This window comes from Lepus europaeus, chromosome 2 (assembly GCF_033115175.1).
Source record: "Lepus europaeus isolate LE1 chromosome 2, mLepTim1.pri, whole genome shotgun sequence".
Taxonomy (NCBI): domain Eukaryota; kingdom Metazoa; phylum Chordata; class Mammalia; order Lagomorpha; family Leporidae; genus Lepus; species Lepus europaeus.
This window is the reverse complement of record NC_084828.1, coordinates 167455429-167478980: the sequence shown is the minus strand read 5'-3', so window position 1 is coordinate 167478980 and position 23552 is coordinate 167455429. Positions and strand designations below refer to the sequence as shown.

Below are 23552 nucleotides of genomic sequence, written 5' to 3'. Positions count from 1 at the left end.
ACAGTTGAACTTGCTGAGATGTTAGGGAACTTGTTCTGGTGGGCGAATGGTTCCGTTCCTCCTTATGCGAAGAAATATTTTTGGACACGCTGCATGGAAGGTAGCTAAGCATTTGGGAGGGAGATACAGCTACATGCAATGTTATGGTTTGAATGATTTTACCCTTCCAAGTAAAGTGCCTATGATATGCTATCAAGAGGATTTTTCAGCAGTTCCAGGTCTTCATTAAATAGATGCTAATATTTGGAGAGCAACAGTAACATAAACTCTGGAGTCCCAGGCTCTATTAGCATGCCAATGGTAATACTTCAGGTAGATTGGTTGTGACCTCTTTAAGTGAGATTTTAGTATTTGTGTCGGTTCACGTTTCAATTTATAGCTCCCTGACTTTCATCGTTTTAGAAGCATAACAATACATTATGTCCTCACAGATAATATGAAGTGAGTACTTCTATAACTCTGGAAATAAGGGGAAAAATCAAATGTATCAGCAGTGATACTTAAGCATTCTACTCTCATAAGCGAGACATCAAATATGGATTATGTAGTTTATGTAAAACAGAGTAACTACAGCCGTTTCTAAATTAGGAATGATATTAAGAGATTTGGGGGCTTAGAGAGAACTGTAATTTATAAGGGAATGGAGAACTCTCTAGGTTTCTTAAAAATTAAAGGTTGGAATTTTGAAGAAAATATTTTGTAAGGAAAAATTTTAGCACATCAAATAATTCTATTTGTACATAGTAGGCATCAGCCTGTCTGACCCCTTAAAAAATTAATAAACTCTAACATGGAGACAATATTCATCCATATATTGGCATTGCATGCATCAAATCTGTTGATAAAATTTTACTACAGGAGTACATTGCTTATCTTGAAGAAACTTTATATACCAGTGATCGTTTATCAATTTTAAAGGTAAAATATGAACAAAACCTCTGTAATTACTTTGACCTATTAGAAATCTTTTAAAGGCTATTTTAAAGTTCCTTTAAGATATTACAAATGGATACTTTATCTCTTTTTAAAAAATGAAATTATGCTGATTTGTTCCTCTGAATTTTCCATTAAACTAAATTACCTTGCACACATATCATGTTTTATTCATTCTTAGATGCATTTTAAAATATATTTTAATATCTCTATCTCTGAAATTGGTATTTCAATGTCATTTTTTCTTCCTTAGTGGTACACAAAAATGGTACCTTAAGATTATAATGCATATGTACTTTTTAAAAAAGATTTATTTATTTATTTGAAAGTGAAAGTTATAGAGAAAGAGACAGAGACAGAGAGAGAAAGAGGGAGAGGAGAGGGGGGAGAGAGAGAGAGAGAGAGAAATCTTTCATTTGCTGGTTCACTCCCCAGATGGCCTCAATAGCCAGGGCTAGGCCAAGGTGAAGGCAGGAGCCAGGGGCTTCTTCTAGGTCTCCCATGTGGACAGCAGGGACCCAAGCAATTGGACCATCTTCCACTGCCTTCCCAGGCCATTAGCGGGAAGCTGGGTCAGAAGTAGAGCAAGGGCTGGCACTGTTGCATAGTGGGTAAAGCTGCCACCTGCACTGCCAGCATCCCATATGGGCGCTGGTTCAAGACCCAGCTGTTCCACTTCTGATCCAGCTCTCTGCTATGGCCTGGGAAAGCAGTAGAAGATGGCCCAAGTCCTTGGGCCCCTGCACCTGCATGGGAGACCTGGTGGAAGCTCCTGGCTTTGGATCAGTGCAGCTCTGACCGTTGTGGCCAATTGGGAGTGAACCAGTGGATGGAAGACCTCTCTCTCTCTCCCTCTCTCTGTGTGTGTGTTTGTAACTCTGACTTTTAAACGAATAAATAAATCTTTAAAAAAATGGAGAACAGCCAGAATGTGAACTGGCACCTGTATGGGATGCCAGATGTTGCTGGCAAAGGCTTTACTCACTGCATCACAACACCAGCCCTCTAATGCACTTTTAAGCAACAAAGTGTGTTTTGTTAGAATATTTTGCCCCTAGTACCATTCTCCCTCCATGGGAGCAAATGCCATTATGGCCTGTGTCCCAGACCAGAATGTTGGGGCTGCTCCAGTTCTTCCTGGAAACTAAGGCAGTGATGGCTACAAAGCTTTATATTCCCAGTGAGGACTCTTAGCCTCACATCCACTCTTGAATCCAGGTCCCAAGAGAGGGAGTAAGCATTGACTGCAATATCTTGGGCTTCAGAGACTGCCAGAACTTGATCCTATTCCTGCCTCCATCTCCTTTTAGCATGGGTTCTACAATTAATTAAAGAGAAAAATGTGTGGCTCACTTGGTTAATCCTCCACCTGCGGTGCTGGCATCCCATATGGATGCCGGGTTCTAGTCCCGGTTGCTTCTCTTCCAGTCCAGCTCTCTGCTGTGGCCCGGGAGGGCAGTGGAGGATGGAACAAGTGCTTGGGCCCCTGCACCCACATGGGATACCAGGAAGAAGCACCTGGCTCCTAGCTTCAGATTGGCTCAGCTATAACTCTATCTGTCAAATAAATAAATTTTAAAAAAAGAGAAAAATGTGTAACATGAAAGGATATCACCTAGCATATAGTTCAAGGTTAATAAATGACAGCCCTAGCCGGCACCGCGGCTCACTAGGCTAATCCTCCACCTTGCGGTGCCGGCATACCGGGTTCTAGTCCTGGTCAGGGCACCGATCCTGTCCCGGTTGCCCCTCTTCCAGGCCAGCTCTCTGCTGTGGCCAGGGAGTGTAGTGGAGGATGGCCCAAGTCCTTGGGCCCTGCACCCCATGGGAGACCAGGAGAAGCACCTGGCTCCTGCCATCGGAACAGCGCGGTGCGCCGGCCGCAGCATGCCTACTGTGGCGGCCATTGGAGGGTGAACCAACGGCAAAAGGAAGACCTTTCTCTCTCTCTCTCACTGTCCACTCTGCCTGTCAAAAATAAACAAATAAATAAATAAATGACAGCCCTTACTGCTATGGAAAGTCCAGTTCCTTAATCAGATAAGGGGTTGGTTGGATGCTTTTGCGAGTTCTGGAGCTGGAAATGGAGAAGTAAAAAAAAAAAGAAGGAGATTGACATCTGGGGTGTTGTTTTTCTCCTTTCAGCTATTTGGAAGATTGAATTTTGGATGACCTATTCCTAACCCTTCCTAACTCCTTTGTAAGCAGGTGAATTAGTGCCTTGAAAGAGTACATGTGATGGTAAACCTTGAATCCAGCTCTCCAGGAGTGGAGGACATTATTCACTTGTTTGGGGCAGAGGAGAACGTGTAGGGGAGTACGGGGTCCTTAAGTGGTAGAAGTGTAAGGAATGAAGCAGGTGGAATGGGTGAGAGTCAGTGGGTATGGCTGAGTCTTACTAGCTGTGACTGGCAGGTTCTCAATGAGTTTGGGGAGTGAAAAAATTGAGAAACATAGGCAACCTAGCATTTGGAGAGCTTAATGGCAGTAAAGGACCTAAAGCATACGTCATCTTAATGTTTGCAGGAGTCAAGATGTTAGAATCTGGATCTGAGGAGCCTCAATGACCCAGACAGAATAAACTTTTTTTTTTTTTAAGATTTTTTTTTTTTTGACAGGCAGAGTGGACAGTGACAGAGAGAGACAGAGAGAAAGGTCTGCCTTTTTGCCTTTGGTTCACCCTCCAATGGCCGCTGTGGCTGGTGCATTGTGCTGATCCGAAGCCAGGAGCCAGGTGCTTCTCCTGGTCTCCCATGCGGGTGCAGGGCCCAAGGACTTGGGCCATCCTCCACTGCCTTCCCGGGCCATAGCAGAGAGCTGGCCTGGAAGAGGAGCAACCGGGACAGAATCTGGCGCCCCGACCGGGACTAGAACCCGGTGTGCCGGCGCCGCAAGGCAGAGGATTAGCCTGTTAAGCCACGGCGCCGGCCAGAATAAACTTTTGTTAGGTATAGAAGACAGTGGCTCTGTTGCCCAGCCACAGTTGTCCACAGTCCATTGTGAATCTCAGCAGGAAAGAGAGTAGCAAGAAGGGTGTTTGACTGTGGACTCCAAGTCATCCGTCCTTTACCCAGGAATCTTTGGGATTCGAACCTACCTATCCTCACGGTGCATCAGAGCTCACGAGCTTTTGGGGACTCTGTGGAGTTCTTGGAGACTAGTCCAGGGACTCAGGGCTGGGACCAAGGCGAATCAAGTGAGGGTGCTGGGGCTCAGATTTTAAAGATGCATTCACTCTTGTTTTGTTTTTTGTTGTGTTTTTTTGACAGGCAGAGTGGACAGTGAGAGAGAGACAGAGAGAAAGGTCTTCCTTTTCCGTTGGTTCACCTCCCCCCCAAATGGCCGCTGTGGCCGGCACACCGTACTGATTCAAAGCCAGAGCCAGGTGCTTCCTCCTGGTCTCCCATGCGGGTGCAGGGCCCAAGAACTTGGGCCATCCCCCACTGCCTTCCTGGGCCACAGCAGAGAACTGGCCTGGAAGAGGGGCAACCGGGACAGAATCTGGCGCCCCGACCGGAACTAGAACCCCAGGATGCTGGTGCCGCAGGCGGAGGATTAGCCTAATGAGCCGCGGCGCCGGACAAGATGCACTCACTCTTAAAACTATGTCAGTATTGGAAATTTATATTCATTAAATAAAAGTTTAATAAAAAAAAAAACTAAAAAAAAAAAAAAACTATGTCAGTATCCAACTCTGAGAATGAATTCTTCTTTGCATTGTATACCCTACTGATTCACTCACTTCACCCCCGTGCTAGCCTTGAATGAGAGTTGTTTTTGAAGGGAATTTAATGCCACAAAGTGGCATGTGATGTACTTTTTCTTTACTGCCTTTCGATGAATCTATCTTTTGTAATATTTGAGTATTATTTAGATGTCTGATTTCTTTCATCTTCCATGGATTCAATCTCACCACATCTTTTTCCATGATATTGAAACTTGCTTCTCTTTTTAAATTAAAATAAATAGTATGGCCTTTGTCTATATCCCAGGTAACTCTTGAGCTCACTTCCTGTCTAACAGGTCCCTATCATCCTTGATTCTCCCAATTGACCAATTTGCAAGTTCTGGAAATTCTGCCCCAATTTTGCCAGATGGTCACTTTACTTAAGTCATGACATTATCATGATAAAAATAAAAAATGACATCCTAGATCTGATTTTTAATACTTGCAAAACCTTGGAGAATATATCTACAACCTTTAAACTTTATCTGTAAAAATGGAGGTGATAAGACTTCTATTCTCAAGGGGGTATTGTTAGGCTTAAATATACTTGGAGAGCATTCAAAACAGCCTCAATTTCTCTCACCAAAGCCATGCTTCATTGTAATACATATTAAAGGACTGTCAATATTCAAGAACCAAAATTACTCTCTCTTTTTTTTTTTTTACAAAGATGTGTGTATTTATTAGGTAGTCAGAATCACAGTGAAAGAGAGGGAGAGAGAAAGAAAATCTTCCATCTGCTTGTTCACTCCCCAGATGGCTGCAAAGGCCAAGGCTGAGTCAGGCCAAAGCCAGAAGCCAGGAACCACGTGGGAGGCAGGGGCCATCTTCTACTGATTTTCCCAGGCCATCAGCAGGGAGCTGGGTCAGAAGTGGAGCATCCAGGACACAACAGGCGCCCATATGGATGCCAGCATTGCAGGAGCAGCCTTACCTGCTGCATCACAATGCCAGCCCCATTTCTTTTGTATTTCCTACATCAGTTCCTCCTCCCTTCCAGCTAGACGGACTGATCATTTCTTCCCTCTTCTTTCTTTGCTCCCCTCTCCTTTGCTCATAAAAGTTACCTCTGTGATGAGTAACTTACTGAAGTCCAATTATCTCTCTTCCCTTCTCCTACCTTTGATTTGTAAATATTTCTGAAAGTCATTGGGCTGCAAAGATCTATGTTGTCATTAATTGATATGTGTCCCTGTAGCCCCTCCTAGCTAGCCCTCTATCCATCTTGCCCATGATGTTCCTGTCTTGTTAGGTAGAAAGCAAGCCCTCAGCCCAGGTCTCGTCATCATAGAGTGTGTAGGGTAGACACCAGCATGATGAAGCTGTTATCTGTTTTGGATCCTAAGCATCAGGAGGGCATGGGCTGTGTCTAACTGTTTTTCATCTATACACAGCTCAATTGCTCACTGTATGTCAGTCTTTGTGATAAGTGACGTTACGTCTAAGGATTATTTAGGGACCCATCTGTTTTGAGGAAGTTCTGCTTGCCAGTGACCAAATTTCCTGATATGCCAATTGGTGAACATGATATAAAACCAAGTATCAAACGACACATACTGAAGGCACTTGTTACAGCTCACTTGTGAACACACAGTGGTAAAATAAACTTGTTTTTAAATATCTCAACAGGCTTCTTGGGGTGGCTCAGCATTGATGTCCAGGAAGCATCGCAAACTCCTGCATGGCATCCACAGGTAAAGGCAATCTCCCACTTTGCAGCTGACTTTTATTTAGGCAATGACATCTCTTAGGAATTTGCACATCCAAGCCGTATTTTGAAAATGGCAAAAGCAAAGCAATTGTTTTGCTTAAAAACAACAACAACAACCAAAACACCCAAAACAAACCCCTCAAATCTCTCCATATTCCCAAAACCACTCAGACGAGGCATCCTGTAGAACAGTAGCTTGTATGTGCATACTCACTGGGATGCGGCTGGTGAACATCTCCTCTCTACCCTTACAAATTAAGTGAGTCTCCTGCCTGCTCTGCCCTTTCTTTGTTGAACACAACAGGGCTGACTCTGTGGCCTGGAACCCACACAAGATGCTGATGGCCGGAATCCAGTGCTGTGCTCTCCTCGTCAAAGACCACTCTGTGAGTTTTCCTCTAGGGTCCTTGAGCTTGGAAGGGGTCAATCAGGGTGTCTGTTCCCACCTGTGCTTTGCTGGCCTGGGCCAGGTACTCATGAAAGTCTTTGGGAAATGGTGATGGCCTTGGTGAAAATTTGAGTGTTCCTGCTCAGGTAAATTTGTAGATTTGGTATTATATAATCTCATTAATTACAGCTAAACGGTCTCTCCCACCCTCGTTGGGATTGTATTTTAAAACTCAGTTTTCCATGTTGCCAGGATCTTTTTTTCTCCTTGATTAAGTCTGGGATTTAAGTTATTTTGAAACTTCTGCTGAGAAAAGCGGAACAGATGTGTGTCATACATTAAATTGGATGCTTAATGTGCTTATCTCAGGCTTAACAGCCCATTGCTGTGGGAAGATGTTAGTTTAGGGTTGATCAAGAAACCCTGATTGATTAAGGGATGGCTGGTCGCAAGTAGTTTGTCATTAACGTCATTGGAAACAGTGGTAAGTGTTGGACAATGGTCTGGATTTCTGTGAGGCAAGTGGGAGAAGAGTTGTTGAAGTCTTTCTTGGCCAGGGAGATAAATTCCATGTTTTCCATGGGTTAAATCAGGATCTTTGTGGGCAGTGGCCCAAGCTGAGAAGTGCTGCTTCATTCTTAGAAATGCCTCGCTAAGATCTGTGTTCAGCATGTGGGTGATCTTTCTCAGCCATCTGTTTACATTTTTTTCTTAGGGGACTCCCTTTGCCAATGGAAAAGTCACTTTCTGTCTTTAAGGGATTTTTATTTCCAACGAGAAGCATATTTAAAACTAATCTTGCATGTGTGAATGTTTACAACTCGTAGAAAAAAAGGTTTTAATGATATTTGTGGAATTATGCCCCATGTGCTTTGACATGACCACACAGAATGTCCATCAGAAACTGGGAACAGCTTTGGCATCTCTTCAAATAGTCACTCTCAGGTGTATGAATCGGTATCGGTTCCTTGGTGTGTTATTACATTGTCTATAGTTGAATGTATTCATTAGTATTTAAATAATTCTAACTTAACATTTAACTTGTGGACTATTTATAACTGAAAGGCAATGTAAGATTAGTATATCATTTGTGAACCAAAGAATCATAGTTTCATATTTAGGTCATGAAACAAGGGGGTCGTCTCAAGTTTCTGTTTGGACTGGAGATAGAAACACAACAGCATCAAGCATCCTTTGTATGCCAAACATTTTACATTTGCTTTGCCCCTTATCAGCCAATCCAAATAACAAATCAATCTGTTGGCTCCATGTTTCTCAGGAGTGGGAAATTTAGAAAAAAAAAATATTATGGCTACTCTTATAAGTAACTTCCTAGTTGTTAGTCATTTTTTCTTGTTGAAGGATATTTGACTGATTTAGTTAAGAATCAATTTACATTTATGTACCCAAGGCAATTTACATTTTACTGGCTCATATAACTCCTTAACAGGGCTTAAATTTTTTATTTATTTCTTTTTTTGAAAAAAGAATTAACTCTTGGATGTCAATGACAGCAGTAATATCTGTGTCTACCCCTATGGCAGGAACTAAGAGGTTTGGAGAATTCCATTCCAAATATAAAGAACCAAACACTTTCAAACAATTGCCTATTCTTTTTTATGATGTATAGATTATGAGATGTGAGATATGGCAATCAGTTCAGGAAAAAGTTTTGTGTTGGCAGTATTCTGTCTCTGTTGTACCCATCCAGTACCTCTTTGTCCTGTTTCATGTTGATGTATCCAGTCCGTTGACTGACATTAACTGATCTGTGTAGGACAGGCACTATGCTGATTCTAGGCTGATAGCAGTGAGTACAGAAGACATATTCCGCACAGTCAACATTTACGGCATCACAGAGAAGTTACCGAGCAAAATGTGGACATTTAATTATTTAAGTGCTGTAAGACTAAGAAAAGGCTTGCTGTATCTAAGCAAGAGTTGATAGCATGGGAGATGATCAACTGTGGTGAAGAACAAAGTATATTTTAGCTGTCAACCAGACGAGACTGAATTACCAGTTAAATAAGGGAGACAGTGGAGAAGAAGGCGTCATGGTTGAGTCCATGATTATTGATACAACAACTGAGTGAATGATCCTATTTAGGGTGATGGGGACCACGGGATGAGAAAAAGATCTTAGAGGAAGACCTTCATTTTACCCATAGCTGTAATAAAATTGAATCCCATGAATGATTCAAGTGAAGATGTCTCATAGGCAGGTGACATATGGGTTGAATCTAGGAAGAGATGTGGCTGGAAAAGTCTAGCAAGAAATTGGTGACATATCAATGACACCTGATGTGAGACAGGTAGATTGGGATACTTGGGAGGAACTTTGGATGGGGGAGAGAAGAAGGCCTATAATGTAGCCCAGGAGATCTGCAGAGCACAACAGCTGTACAGAAGAGGAAGATGTATGCCCTGGGAAGGCCAAGTCAGAAGGACCCAAGGGGTAGGAGGCAGACCAGGAGGGGGTGACATCAGTGAAATCAAAAGAAGACCTTGCAAGGGAGAAAAGACAGTATGTATTTCTCACCCGTCAACAGGGCTCTAGATGGACATCTTCATATAAAATGGCATCACCAGGAGAAAAGCTTAAAAACATTTAACCAACATTTTATATGGGGGAAGACTCAAACACCCCGGGAAAACTGTATCCCTAGGGGCTGTGGTGGAGGACAAAGGGGTCTGATCTAATGGGAGTGACCTGGGGGAGCCTAGCAAAATCCATTTTCTCAGATTCCTCTTCCCCCCAGGTGCAGAGCGGTACTCTCTAGAATGAGGATCTCCTGACCTACATGTAAGGGCGGTAGGTTAGGAAATTCTGTTATGCCCTACTTCAGAAGGGACAAGTGGGAGAGGGTCAGAGGTGATGGTCAAAGTGCCTTAGGCAGCAGGTCCTGAGCCCCGAGAAGTCGTAGTAGGACTGTGAATGACTTTGTCTTTCATGGCACAGGTTAAATAACATCTCTTCAACTGAGGACGAGTGGTGAACTGGCATCTCCCTTTACTCTATCTCAGACTCTGTTCCTTGCCTCTAAGTAGTGCATCCCTATTTATAATTAAGGTTTCTCATGGGATATCTTTCCCTCTATACTATAAGCTTTGTGACAAGAGGGACTGTCATTACATTCACCACTGTGTCTCAGTGCCTAGCAGATATTCGTTGGAAATGGAAAAAAAAAAACCACTAAAATTTACTTAAAAATTTAATGATTAATTAAATGTATTAAAAATCCCAGAAATGTCTGCCTTCATGTCAGTAATAAATGAGAGTCTTCATTTCTACTTCACCCCCAAATGATTTGAGAGCTCTGAGATGCAATAATTAAAATTATAGTTGCCTAGGTCCTAACACAAGGCTTGAGTATACCTCCAGCAGTAAGTGATGAATAGTGGTTTTAATTTGGACTTACTTCTTCAGTTGATGTAAGGGATAACTTAAAAGAAAGCAAAGTACTCAGGGAATATGAGACTGCTACAGGGGGAAAAAAACCCAAAGCTAATTCCCTAATTTGTGCCTCTGTTTCCCTGACAGTGGCAAGGCTGTTTTCATGACTTACAAGCTGGTGGTGTTTGCGCTTTTAATTTCCTGTATTAGTAAAGAGGACTGCTTCAGAAACAAAGCAAAGCTGTTTCTCTTGAAGTTGTACTATCACTAGCCCTCTTGGCATCACAGGGATAAAAAGAAAATCAAGGAGTTTTGAAAAATCTGTGATGATAAATAGGTTGACTTCAGATGTAAATGCTGGCTCTACATGGCTGTTTTGGATCAAAGACAGTTTTGATGGTTTGATCTAAAATAAAAGGAAATATACTTTAAGAATCAGTTGTATAGGTGGAGAAAAATCTTGAGATCAGCTTTTTTGATTTTTAGTGTTTATTGGAAGGACTTTTTGGAGAATATAAAACCCAGTAATCAGATGGCCTTTTGAGAGTATAGACTACTCCTCTCTCTTTCTACTCATGATCATCATTTGTCTTTAACTTCCAAAGTCGTCTTGTTGAACCTAGCACGGAGAATTTAAATGACATTTTTTGCTTCCTTTTGTTCTTTCTTTTTGTTTTTTTAACAAGAATATGTTGACACTAGGGAATTTTTAAAAATCATGCCTATTTTTATGCTTTCATTTCAGAAGTCACATCACAAACAAAATGGGACTTAGGATACTAACACCTGAAGATGTCCTTCATAAATTTCCCAAATCACACCTCTATTTAATTTATACATATTATCCATGCCTCATCCACAAAATCTGTAGCTTGTTTTGCCTTTAGCGAATATTTCTGTTTAAATTATGAAATTATTTCACATCAGTATGCATCCTATATACTATTTAATAGCTGTATAGTAACCTATCATTCTGATATACTGTAATTAACTTGACAGATTCTTTTTTTTTTTTTTTAATTTTATTTTTTTTATTTTTTGACAGGCAGAGTGGATAGTGAGAGAGAGACAGAGAGGAAGGTCTTCCTTTTTGCCGTTGGTTCACCCTCCAATGGCCGCTGCGGCCAGCGCATCTCGCTGATCCGAAGCCAGGAGCCAGGTGTTTCTCCTGGTCTCCCCTGCGGGTGCAGGGCCCAAGCACTTGGGCCATCCTCCACTGCCTTCCCGGGCCATAGCAGAGAGCTGGCCTGGAAGAGGGGCAACCGGGATAGAATCCGGCGCCCTGACCGGGACTAGAACCCGGTGTGCCGGCGCCGCAAGGCGGAGGATTAGCCTGTTAAGCCACGGCGCCGGCCGACAGATTCTTATAAGTGGCAAATTAGTTTAAATTTGGGGCTGTTAACACGCACATGTTGTTGCCATCTTTGAGGCCAAGTCTTTGTGGACATCCTTTATTCTTCTTTTAAGATAATCCCTAGAAGTGGAAGAACCATGGTTAGCCTTTGTGATACGTCTCTGTTTCCTAATTTTCCCCAGAAAAAAAAATGGTCTCCGTTCTCACTAGCAGAACCTGAGGGTGTGTGCATATTTGCAGGTGTCTGCAAGTGATATAGCCTTTGACATCACAGCGGGGGGTTTTGATAGATGAGACCTTTGTATACTTACATACGTAAATGTTCTCCTTCTATTTTTATCTATTGACATTTGTACTTACTTCTCAGGAATCTTCTTTGGCTAGGCTGTTGACATGCAATTCCAAGCTCACTAGGTTTCCAACGTGAGGCCTTTGAGATATGCTTACAATTCTTTTCCCTTAATCTTTCTAGAGGAGACTCAGAATGTAAACCTCATTTTTCTTTAGAAGAAAGAGTACCAGAAAGAAGAGCAACAGGAAATTCATTCAATACACACTTTTGAGAATGTACCCTGGGCCACACAGAGCCATGGCAAGAATAAGAGAAAAAGGATATGAGCGCCATCCCCCAGTGTGGTTCCTAAAGAGGAGGCAGATGAGTTTTGCTGGAGTAGCAACACCTGAGAGATGTTGCTTCTATTCTGAATGAAAATTCACGTTACCAATGACAAGCATTATGTGTGCCATTTTTAAAAAGTGTGCAAGAGAAGAAAGGAGGAGAAAATAGATTTGTTATCAAGGAACAAGAACAAACTGTGCTTGTTTCTGTGAGGATTCCTTCTGCAGCTCTTGTGTTTCCTTACAGAATTCGTGTGACAATGCCACTAGATCCCCTGAACATGCTGGATAATCTGATCGCCAACAAACTGTTTTTTTTTTTTCTCTCATGCCAGAAAGCACTCACGCTTCCTCTATACACGAACGTTATAAATTTCTTTAGAATGACAGCTTCTTAGCTAATGTAGCAGAAAAGAAGAAGGTGGGTGTTTAAAACGGATTAGAAATGAGAAGCACGTGACTTGTAGGCGGGATGTCAGCCTCCTGTGTTTGATGTTGCCAAACGTGTTCTCTGTCTTGGGTGTTCTTGTTTGAGCCAAGTCTTCCCAGGCTTTTCAATAAGGTTGAGAATTGCATCATACTGGCAGAACTCATCAAGTCCAAGATTCATAAATAGCCCCCCTTTTAAAATTCCTATGCTTTAAGAATTCCTCTGAGTTTGCTTTTTGTGAAGCTTTTGGAAATTGTATGCACAGGTGTGGATGCATAAGTGTATCACATTTTATATTGCATAATAACAGAGCTGCCGTCATTTCTGGTTTCCTTCCTTGGGAGGTAAAGGGTGATTAAAATCCATTATGTCTTTCTCCATAACAGAAACCAATACAATTGCATTTTAGGATTCATTGATTGGTATTGTCATTTCTATTAATTTTAACAAGAGAATTTGCCCCTTGTTTCATATCCATGCTCCATATAGCCTTGTATATTAATTTGGTGGCTGACTGTGGCCCTGAGAGATGTGTCGTTAAATAACCATGGTGGCACTACGTTGTTTCAATCATTGGTTACCGGTAGTTACAAGGTGCACATGTCCTAATGCAGTTGAGTCAGTTCCCATTCCATGACTCTTGGAATCCTCTGTAGAGTAGACTGTGACCTACCTGAAAATAGGATGGATCTAATTCACATCTATAGTCCCACTACCGTGTACAAACAATGCTCAATACTCCCTGACATGAATGAATATCACCAAATATTCATGGGCTTTATGATTTTTAAAGATTTATTTATGTATTTTATAGGCAGAAAGAGCAAGTGAGTGAATGAGCAAGAGAGAAAGAGAGAGAGAATCTTCCATCTGCTAGTTCACTCTTGCAACAACCAGGTCTGAGCCAGGCCAAAATCAAGAACTAGGAACTCCATGGGTAGCAGGGGAAGAAGTCCGTGGGCCGTCTTCTGCTGCCTTCCCTGTTGCATTAGCAGGAAGGTGGCTGGGAAGCTGGACAGGAGATGGTATGCTGATGTCACACATGGCAGCCCAGGCTGACGTACCACAATGCTTGCCCCAAAGTGTGAAGTATCGTGTCCTTTCCCATGCATCCTGAATGTCCCTTCCTGCTAGTGCATGAGATTTTTTTTGACAAGGTATAGAAATGATTATTTGCCTGATCCATATGGTTTGGTACATCCATTGCCTCCTCATACTCCAGCTCATGTTGGCACTTTAAAAAAGTCTTTAGATTGTGCCAACATTTGGCCTTTTATCTGCATGCCTCCGAGGCCAATAATAAATCAGTGACTCATGCTATCCTTTTTCAGAAACCATATTGTCTTTCCTCTAGGAAATTATTTTTATTTTAGTGCCTAATGATGCTGTCCTTTATTGGAGACTGGACAAGCGGAAGAGGGACTTGCCATCTAAGGTTCCCTGGGTCCTCTCCTGACCCCTTCTAATGAACGGAGTGACATTCACAATCTGTCAGTTTGCTGGCAGTGGCTGCTTGGCCATGCTGGATCCAGCATCTTGGCTAACAGTTTCCCAATTTCATCCTTGAGTTCCTTCAAAACTCTTGGGTGACTGCCACCTGGTCCTACTGATTAAGCTACATTTATTTCATCAGTTTGGCTTAGATGAGTTGAGGTTTTGCCCACCACTGGATTTCATATATTCGGCCTTTCTATTTCTGGAAAACCCTGAGTGTGTGAGAATCTCTTCAGTATCTGTTCAGGTGAAGAGCACATTCTCTTTCAGCACTCTCATTTCAGTATGGAATCCCAACCTTGCTTCTCTGCTTGTCACCACAGAAGACCTCAGATTTGCTAAGAAATGACCAAAAATGGGAAAAAAATGACATTTTACATTTTTTTCCTTTTGTCATCTCAGATTCAACAAAACCATCAGCTGGAAACTATCCGGGGAGAGTAATCTGTTTACAGACTGATTTTTTTTCTGTTCTCTGTTGTAAGCAAACTGATTATAGAGCCAATAATCCAGGAAGATTATGCATAAGTTAAAATCTAATAAAACAGAAACATAAGGATAAGGGAATAAAAGAAAACGTGAAATGAAGCTAATGGAAAAACTGTGCCATAATTAGCCTGAATCACCTGCCTCAGTGGGTAGGCTAAAATTTGGTCTCAACATTTTTAAAGGATTCTAAGCTGTCTCTTTTTTTGCCTTTTAACTATTAAGTCAGGGAAACAAGGCCTTCTCTTCCATGTCTGCTCTCTGCAATGGCCCTGAGACGCTTTTGGCTTCTTGGGACAAATCAGTTCATTTGTTTTTCTTTGTGCAATTCTACTTGTCATATTTGTTCCTTTCTAAGGAAGATATCTGAAAACATACCTGATATTCCCAATTAATCTTTCCAGCTTTGTTGTTGCAAAGCCAACAATTATTAGGGAGTAATGTTTCTGGGGATTTATCCTTCCATGATGATTCAGAATTGAAAATAACTAAGAAGTGGCAGTTTGAGATACACACACACACACACATGTATGTATACATACCTTTAGAAATAGTATTTAAACCCTAATTTGTGTAAAAATTGCTAGTGGCATTAATAAAAAAGTTAATTGTGAATGGGAAGAAAAAGAAAATGTATAAAATAGCAACCTGATCTTTCACGTAGGGATCACAGCGTTTGTTGCTTGCTGATTTCTGTATGAAAGCCATTCTAACCAGAGGAAGGTGAAACCTCATTGTGGTTTTGATTTCATTTCCCTGATGGCTAGTGATCCTCAATGTTTTCTCAAGTGTCCGTTGGCCATTTGAATTCTTTTTCTTAAAAATACCTGTTGAAGTCCTTTGCCCATTTCTTAACTGGATTGTTTGTTTTGTTGTTGAATTTCTTCAGCTTTTTATAGATTCTGGATGTTAACCCTTTATTAGCTGCATAGTTTCAAATATTTTCTCCCATTCTGTTGGTTGCCTCTTCTTTTTTTTTTTAATTTTTATTTAATGAATATAAATTTCCAAAGTACAGCTTATGGATTACAATGGCTTCCCCCACCCCATAACTTCCCTCCCACCCACAACCCTCCTCTTTCTCACTCCCTCTCCCCTTCCGTTCACATCAAGATTCATTTTCAATTCTCTTTATATACAGAAGATCAGTTTAGTATATATTAAGTAAAGATTTCAACAGTTTGCCCCCACATAGCAACACAAAGTGAAAAATACTGTTGGAGTACTAGTTATAGCAATAAATCACAATGTACAGCACATTAAGGACTGAGATCCTACATGATATTTTTTAAAAATTGATTTTCTATTCAATTTCCAATTTAAAACCAAGTTATTTTTTTTCATTTTCAATTATCTTTATATACAGAAGATTGATTCAGTATATACTAAGTAAAGATTTCATCAGTTTGCACCCACACAGACACACAAAGTGTAAAAATACTGTTTTAGTACTAGTTATAGCTTCACTTCACATTGGACAACACATTAAGGACAGATCCCACATGGGACGTAAGTACACAGTGACTCCTGTTGTTGATTTAACAATTTGACACTCTTGTATATGGCATCAGTAATCTCCCTAGGCTCTAGTTATGAGTTGCCAAGGCTATGAAAGCCTTTAGGATTCGCTGACTTCGATCTTATTCCAACAGGGTCATAGTCAAAGTGGAAGTTCTCTCCTCCCTTCAGAGAAAGGTACCTCCTTCTTTGATGGCCCCATTCTTTACACTGGGATCTCACTCGCAGAGATCTTTCATTTAGGTCTTTTTTTTTTTTTTTCCCCAGAGTGTCTTGGCTTTCCATGCCTAAAATACTCTCATGGGGTCTTGAGCCAGATCCTAATGCCTTAAGGGCTGATTCTGAGGTCAGAGTGTTGTTTAGGACATCTGCCATCCTATGAGTCTGCTGTGTATCCCGCTTCCCATGTTGGATCGTTCTCTCCCTTTTTGATTCTATCAGTTAGTATGAGCAGACGCTAGTCTTGTTTGTGTGATCCCTTTGACTCTTAGACCTATCAGTGTGATCAATTGTGAACTGAAGATGATCACTTGGACTGGTGAGATGGCATTGGTACATGCCACCTTGATGGGATTGTATTGGAATCCCCTGGCACGTTTCTAACTCCACCATTTGGGGCAAGTCCGATTGAGCATGTCCCAAATTATTCTTAGGTTGCCTCTTCTCTTAGCTGAATGTTTCTTTTGCAGTGCAGAAGTTTCTCAGCTTTATGTAATCAAATTTGTCAATTTTGGCTTTGATTCCTTGTGCTTCCGGGGTCTTTTCCAAGAAGTTTCTGCCTATGCCAGTGTTTCGCAGTTGTCCAATGTTCTCTAATGATTTGATGGTAGTGGGTCATAGATTTAGGATGTAGGTCTTTGATACATTTTGAGTGGATTCTCGTGTAAGGTGTAAGATAGGGGTCTAGTCTCATACTTCTGCATGTGGAGATCCACTTTTTCCAGCACCATTTGTTAAAGAGATTGTCCTTGCTCCATGAATCGATTTTAGCTCCTTTATCAAAGATAAGTTTTTGTAGATGCATGGATTGATATCTGGAGTTTCTGTTCTATTCCACTGGTTTACAAGTCTGTTTTTGTGCCACTGTCAGGCTTTTTAGATTATAACTGCCATATAGTATCTTTTGAAATCAGGTAGTGTGATGCCTCTGGCTTTGTTTTTGTTGCCAAGATTGCTTTAGCTATTCAGGGTCTCTTATGTTTCCATATGAATTTTAGCACAATTTTTTTCTAGATCTGTGAATAATGTCTTGGTATTTTGATTGAGATCACATTGAATCTATAAATTGTTTTTGGTAGTATGGACATTTTGAAGATGTTGATTCTTCCAATCCTTGAACATGCAATATTTTCTATTTTTCAATGTCTTATTATATTTTCTTCTTTAGTGTTTTTATAATTTTCATCATAGAGATCTTTGATATCCTTGGTTAAATTTGTTCCAAGGTATTTGAATCTTTTGGGAGCTATTGTGAATGGGACTGATCTTGTCTGTGTATAAAATAGCCATTGATTTTTTTGTGTTGATTTTATATCCTGCTGTTTTACCAAAATCTTTATGAGTTCAAATAGCCTCTCAGTGGAGCCTTTTGGATCCTCTATATGTGGGTTCTTACCACCTACAAATAGGGATAGTTTGATTTCCTCTTGTCCAATTTATATCCACTTGATTTCTTTTTCTTGCCTAATGGGTCTGTCTACAGCTTCCAGAATTATAATTAATAGCAATGGTGAGAGTAGGCATCCTTGTTTGGTTCTGGATCTTAGGGGGAATGCTTCCAGCTTTTCACCATTCAATAAGATGCTGGCCTTGGGTTTGTCATACATTGCCTTGATTGTGTTGAGAAATGTTCCTTCTATACCCAACTTGCTTGAGGTTTTCATCATGAAATGATGCTGTATTTTGTCAAATGCATTCCCTGCACCTATTGAGATAATCAATGATTTTTATTCTTGAGTTTGTTAATACGTGTCACATTGATTAATTTGTGAATATTGAACCAACCCTGAATACCAGGGATAAATCCCACTTAGTCCAGGTGAATGATATATCTGATGTGTTGTTGGATTTAATTAGCTAATATTTTGTTGAGCATCTGTGGTCATTGGGGATATCTATAGTTCTCTTTCTCTGTTGCCTCTTTTTCAGGTTTAGGTATTATGGTGATGTAGGCTTCATAAAAGGAGTTTGGGAGGATTCCCACCCTTTCAATTGTTTTGAGTAACTTGAGAAGAATTGGAGTTAGTTCTTTAAATGTCTGATAGGATTCAGCAGTGAAGCCGTGCAGTCCTGGTGTTTCTTTGTTTTTATTACTGATTCAATTTCCATCTTGGTTATTATTCTGTTTGTGTTTTCTATATCTTCATGACTCAATTTTGGTAGATCGTATGTGTCTAGGAATCTATCCATTTCTTCTGTTTCCCGATATGTTGACATACATCTCTTTGTAGTAATTCCTGATGATTCTATTTCTATGGTATCTGTTGTTACATTTCCTTTTTAAAAATATTTATTTATGTATTTGAAAGCCAGAGTTACACAGAGAGAGCAGGAGAGGCAGAGAGGTCTTCTGTGTGCTGGTTCATTCCCTAACTGGCTGCAATGGTCAGAGCTAAGCCAAAACTGAAGCCAGAAGCTAGGAGCCTCCTCTGAGTCCCCAGTGTGGGTGCAGCAACCTAAGGGCCCAGGCCATCCTCCACTGCTTTCCCAGGCCGTAACAGAGAGCTGTATTGGAAGCAGAGCAGCCAGGACTTGAACTGGCACCCACATGGGCTGCTGGCACTGCAGGTGGTGGCTTTTACTCACTAGGCCACATCGCTGGCCCCTACATTCCTTTTGCATATCTGATTTTATTGATTTCGGTCTTCTCCCTCTTTTATTGGTTGGTTGCACCAATGGTGTATCAATTTTGTTTACTTTTTCGAAAACTCGGCTCTTCATTTCACTGATTTTTTGTGTTTTTGTCTCATTTTTGTTTATATCTTCTATTTTTTTTAAAAAAGATTTTATTTATTTATTTGAAAGGTAGAGTTACAGACAGTGAGAGAGAGAGACAGAGAGAACGGTCTTCCTTTCGTTGGTTCACCCCCCAAATGTTGCTGCCTGCCTGCCACTGCTGCTGGCACATCTCATTAGGTGTCCAGTCTCAGCCAGCTGCTACGCACACATACAAAGGCTTCTGTAGCTGCTGCCCTAACCCAAAATGATGTCCACCTCTCTCAGCTGGGCAGTGAGCAGTATTCTGGGGAATCTGGGGAGAAACAAACATTCCCCTTCACTTCCACTGGGTCTGTGGGCAACCATCAGCCCCCAGGTCTCCAATGCTGACCCACGCCATACTCTCCCTCTGGCTCTGTCACCACAGGTTGCTGTAGTTGGGTCTCACCTCAGTCTCCACACTGCTGCCTGCTCCAGCTCCCAGCCACTGCAGCTGCACTTGTGCTCATGCTGTGCCCCCACATCCTCCATGCAGGTCCATGCATTCATCCTCCTCCTGCAGGACTTGCAGTGCGGTTGTCTCCAATTCTCCCCTGAGAGCACACGTCCCACACTTCTCTCTTCACTGTTTATCCTTAGCTCAGAGCAGCATTTCGCTCCCTAATCTTCCATCTTGCAATCTCCATTCCCATGTATTAAAGTAAAAAAACACACCCAGAAAGCCAGAAATGCCTCGTGTGCCCCTCCCTCCCTCTCTCCCTCCCTCCCTCCCTTCCTTCCTTCCTTCCTTATTTCCTTCCTTCCTCCTTTCTTCTTTGGTTTTTCTCTATAATTAGGAGTTTTCTGAATAATGTAATTTACTTTTTGTCTTTTAAAATTTTATTTAAATAGCACTGTATAATATGTATTGCCTTGTGTTTGAATTTCTGTTGTTTTTGTGACTCAAACTCATTATATGTCTTTAAGATTCATTTGTGTTACTGAACATTATAATAATTATCCATTTTTACTTTTATGCTATGAGTATGAATACCTTACAACCTGTTCATCCACTCTGCTTTTCATGGGACTTTTGATTATTCCAACTTTTGGCTTTGACAAAAGTTTGCTATGAATATTTTTGTGGACCTATATGAATTGCTAGCTGTATCACCAAGTCCCAGCTGAGATAAATTTTCCTCCTTTAAGACCATATTTAGGAATTTCTTCATGGGTCAAACAGTAATATATGCTATGTTATATTTTGCTTCTTGGAAAATGTCTTAATTTCATTTCACATAGAATTCTGTCATAATACTTTGATGACATATTTCTCTTCTCTTTCCTTTTGGAGTTGTGTTAAAATGTTAGCTCTTTAACTGTCATCCTTTTGATTGTAAAATAACCTTTTCTATTTTTTAATATTTTTTTAAGATTTCTTTAATTTTCTCTTGTTTAGCTATGTTTAAATATGGATTTTGTTTAGCTTATCTGTCTTTAGCTTTGTTGTTCTTCATGAAACGATAGATCAATATGTTTCATGAGGTTTGAAAACTTTAATTATTACCTCTGCTTCCCTTTCTCTCTTTATCTATTACTTCAATTAAATACACCTTAAATCTTCACACTATTTCTTTGTTCCCTAACTCTGTTTTGTATGTTCCATAATTCTGTTTTTATGGGGCTCATTGTTTGCAATATCTTCTGTATTATCTTAAAAGTTACATATATCCTTTTATCTCTATCTAATTTGCTATTGAAGCCACCCCTTTGGTTCTTATTGGTGGTTCTGGTTTTAGAATTTCTAACTGATTCTTTTTTACATTTATATTGTTTCTAGGTTCTTGCTGATTTTTTTTTAAGATTAGCTGTTATTTCTCCCCCAACATGTAAACGAAGATCTACAATCCGCCTCTGTTTACTTCGATGTCTAGTTTCTCTCTGTTGCTGCTCCCATGATTTCTAGTGTTTGTGATTCCTACAGCTCCTACTGTCTAGAAACATCTTACAGTCTTGGGTGGTTTATTTAGGAAAAATTTGAGAGCTGAGATGGACTGATACGCCTTCATGGAGAATGTTATTTTCATCCCTTTAGACATCTGGGGGAATCCACAATCCAGGTTCAACACTGGAAGATTTTCTGAATCTCCAGAGTATAAACTGTGCTTTTACTTCAGGCAGGTAGACTTTCGGGTCACAAACAAGAAAAGCAGTGGCTTTCTTGGTCTTGATGACAGTGAGCATCCTGAACTCTGTTTCCTGAACCCCTGAGAATGTCTGCTGGTGAGAAATGATGGGGATGCACCAGGTCTCCACATGTGTGGCCATGAGACCCAGTCAGTCCTTGGTCTCTACCCCTCATCATTCTGACTTTCATCTTAGCTGCCCTCTGTGTGTCTGGTCATATTCTGAGACTGAAACATCTCAAGGTTACCGCCTTCCACTCATTCCTCTCCTTGTTCCTCCTGGTAGTCCATCTCTGTTTGGAGTATATCTGCTATACTTTTCAATTGGTGCAGTTTTTAACTTTTCTTCCAATGTTTTCAGTTGTCTTTAGCGAAGGGTTTCAAATTCATCTACCTTTTTACTGATAGAATTGATATGGATTTTTAATAATCAACTGGTGTTCAGTGCTGCCAGTTGGGGTAAGCATTCATTAATTTGTTCATCCCTTCATCCCAACTACTGATACGTGGAGCCTACATTGCATTTGATGAATAAGACCTGACCCCCACCATCAGTGAACTTGAATACTGATGGAAACAGAAGCAAGCAATGAAAATGTTTTATCCTTTAGTTATGTGATCATATATAGCAGGTGTTTGCAAAATGTAGATCAGATAAGGACACAGTGCCAAAGAGGTTGGCTGAGAAAACTTGGTGACAACAGAGTGACTTTAAAATACCAGTTATTGATATGCTGTTTCCATGCATTGATATGTATGATCACAGTAGCAAATAGAGTAGCATAATGAAGGAGATAAAAGTTACTCGTAACCCAGCAGTCAATGAAAAATCCTTTAAAATTTTCTTGGTAGGTCCTAATAATATGTGTTTCTTAATGCATCTATATCCATGCTGACAGATAAAGTATGATATCCCATTGGACGTACCACATGAAGCTCAATGTGGCTCAAAACCTACATAAAACCAGCAGGGGAAGGAAATGTCTGGTTCACATAAGGCCCTTGAAGCCATTTGTTCTGGCCCTGCCAAGGTAACCACAGGCAGGACTCTAAATTCAGCACGTCTGTATAGCAGGCTAATTGATGAGTCAATCATTTCGTATAGCCTGCTAATGATGTTAGAAAATGACCCTTGGCAGAGAAAAGTTTCTCCACTCCGAATACTAGATGAAATGTGAAACAGTCTAAAGTGGAAAAAAATGTATTTTTTTTTCAAGAACAAAAGCAATTCCAGAATTCTAACACGTGTAAACTGCAGGGGGAAGCTAGAAACATTAATTAAGTTTCAGAAGAAGACACATTAAGGGGAAGGTTTAGCTGATGTTGCATTTCTAGAGTCACCTGTTTGTTGGATCAAACCAGTGTTTACTGTGTGGACAAATCCGCACAGATGTAATGATTATAACTTCAGAATATGTTGCATCTAGTGGGCAAGTCTTCATTTACTCTTTGCAAAATAGCTTATTCCCACCTGTTGATACTTCCAAAGAATTTTTGGGGTAAAATCTCTTTTTAGTGTGGAAATTATAAACTCATATGAAAGCAGAGATGCACATCCATAAGCCCAACACACGCCTTCAGTAAGGATCAATTCATGACCAATCCTAGTCTCATGTGTACTTCTTCCTCCTCTTACCTGTGCAATTATGAAAAAAGGGAAACAATCACAAACATTATGTCATCTTACCTGCAAATATTTCAGTTCTGCAGAGTTTCAATGGTTTTCCTCAAGGGGAAACTGAGTATGTTTTGATAAGTTTATTTATCAATTTTCATATTCACTAATATCATTATGTACACCATCTTTTTTTTTTAAGCCTTCTAACTTCTAATGGTGGTATAGAGGAAACTGTTTTAGGTATTTAGTTATATTTAGCTACTTTATCAGATTACTTATTAGTTTTGAGGAACACAAAGTTATTTACCTACATTTTCTAAGAGTATAATCATGTCAATATAAATCTAATTTTGTTTTCTCTCTAACATCTAAGCTTTATATCAGACACAATTGTAATGCATTGATAGAATTTCCAAAAATGAGTTCAATAAAAATAAAATTATAGTAAATAAAAAGCATGATTATTTTCTTTGTAATTTCACTGGATTGCCTTAAGATATGTATTCTTTATAAATCCACCTAAGAAATGGTCTAGAAATGAGTATTGAATTTTATCGAATTCCTTTCTATTATCTAATGAGGTGATTCTGTCATTTTACTACTTGAACAGTTAAATGTGTTAATAGATTTTCTTCATTACTGATTGACCTCATTTTGTTGCAGTAAATTATTGTTTTAATGTATTGATGGGTTTATGTCTTTAGATTTTTGCTTCTATATATGAATGATTGATCTACTGTGTATGTGTCTGTTGTATCTTAGTAAGATTGTGTTTTTGA

General features: G+C 40.3%; 1 protein-coding gene across 1 annotated transcript in view; it reads left to right on the top strand.

Annotated features, from left to right (window-relative positions):
• GADL1 (glutamate decarboxylase like 1) overlaps positions 1–23552 on the top strand; it is a 187692-nt gene that overhangs the window by 64424 nt on the left and 99716 nt on the right. The window contains exons 10-11 of the mRNA XM_062179464.1: positions 6290–6354; positions 6676–6757. Of these exons, the coding sequence (XP_062035448.1) occupies positions 6290–6354; positions 6676–6757 (147 nt within the window). The remainder of the gene's footprint in view (positions 1–6289; positions 6355–6675; positions 6758–23552) is intronic.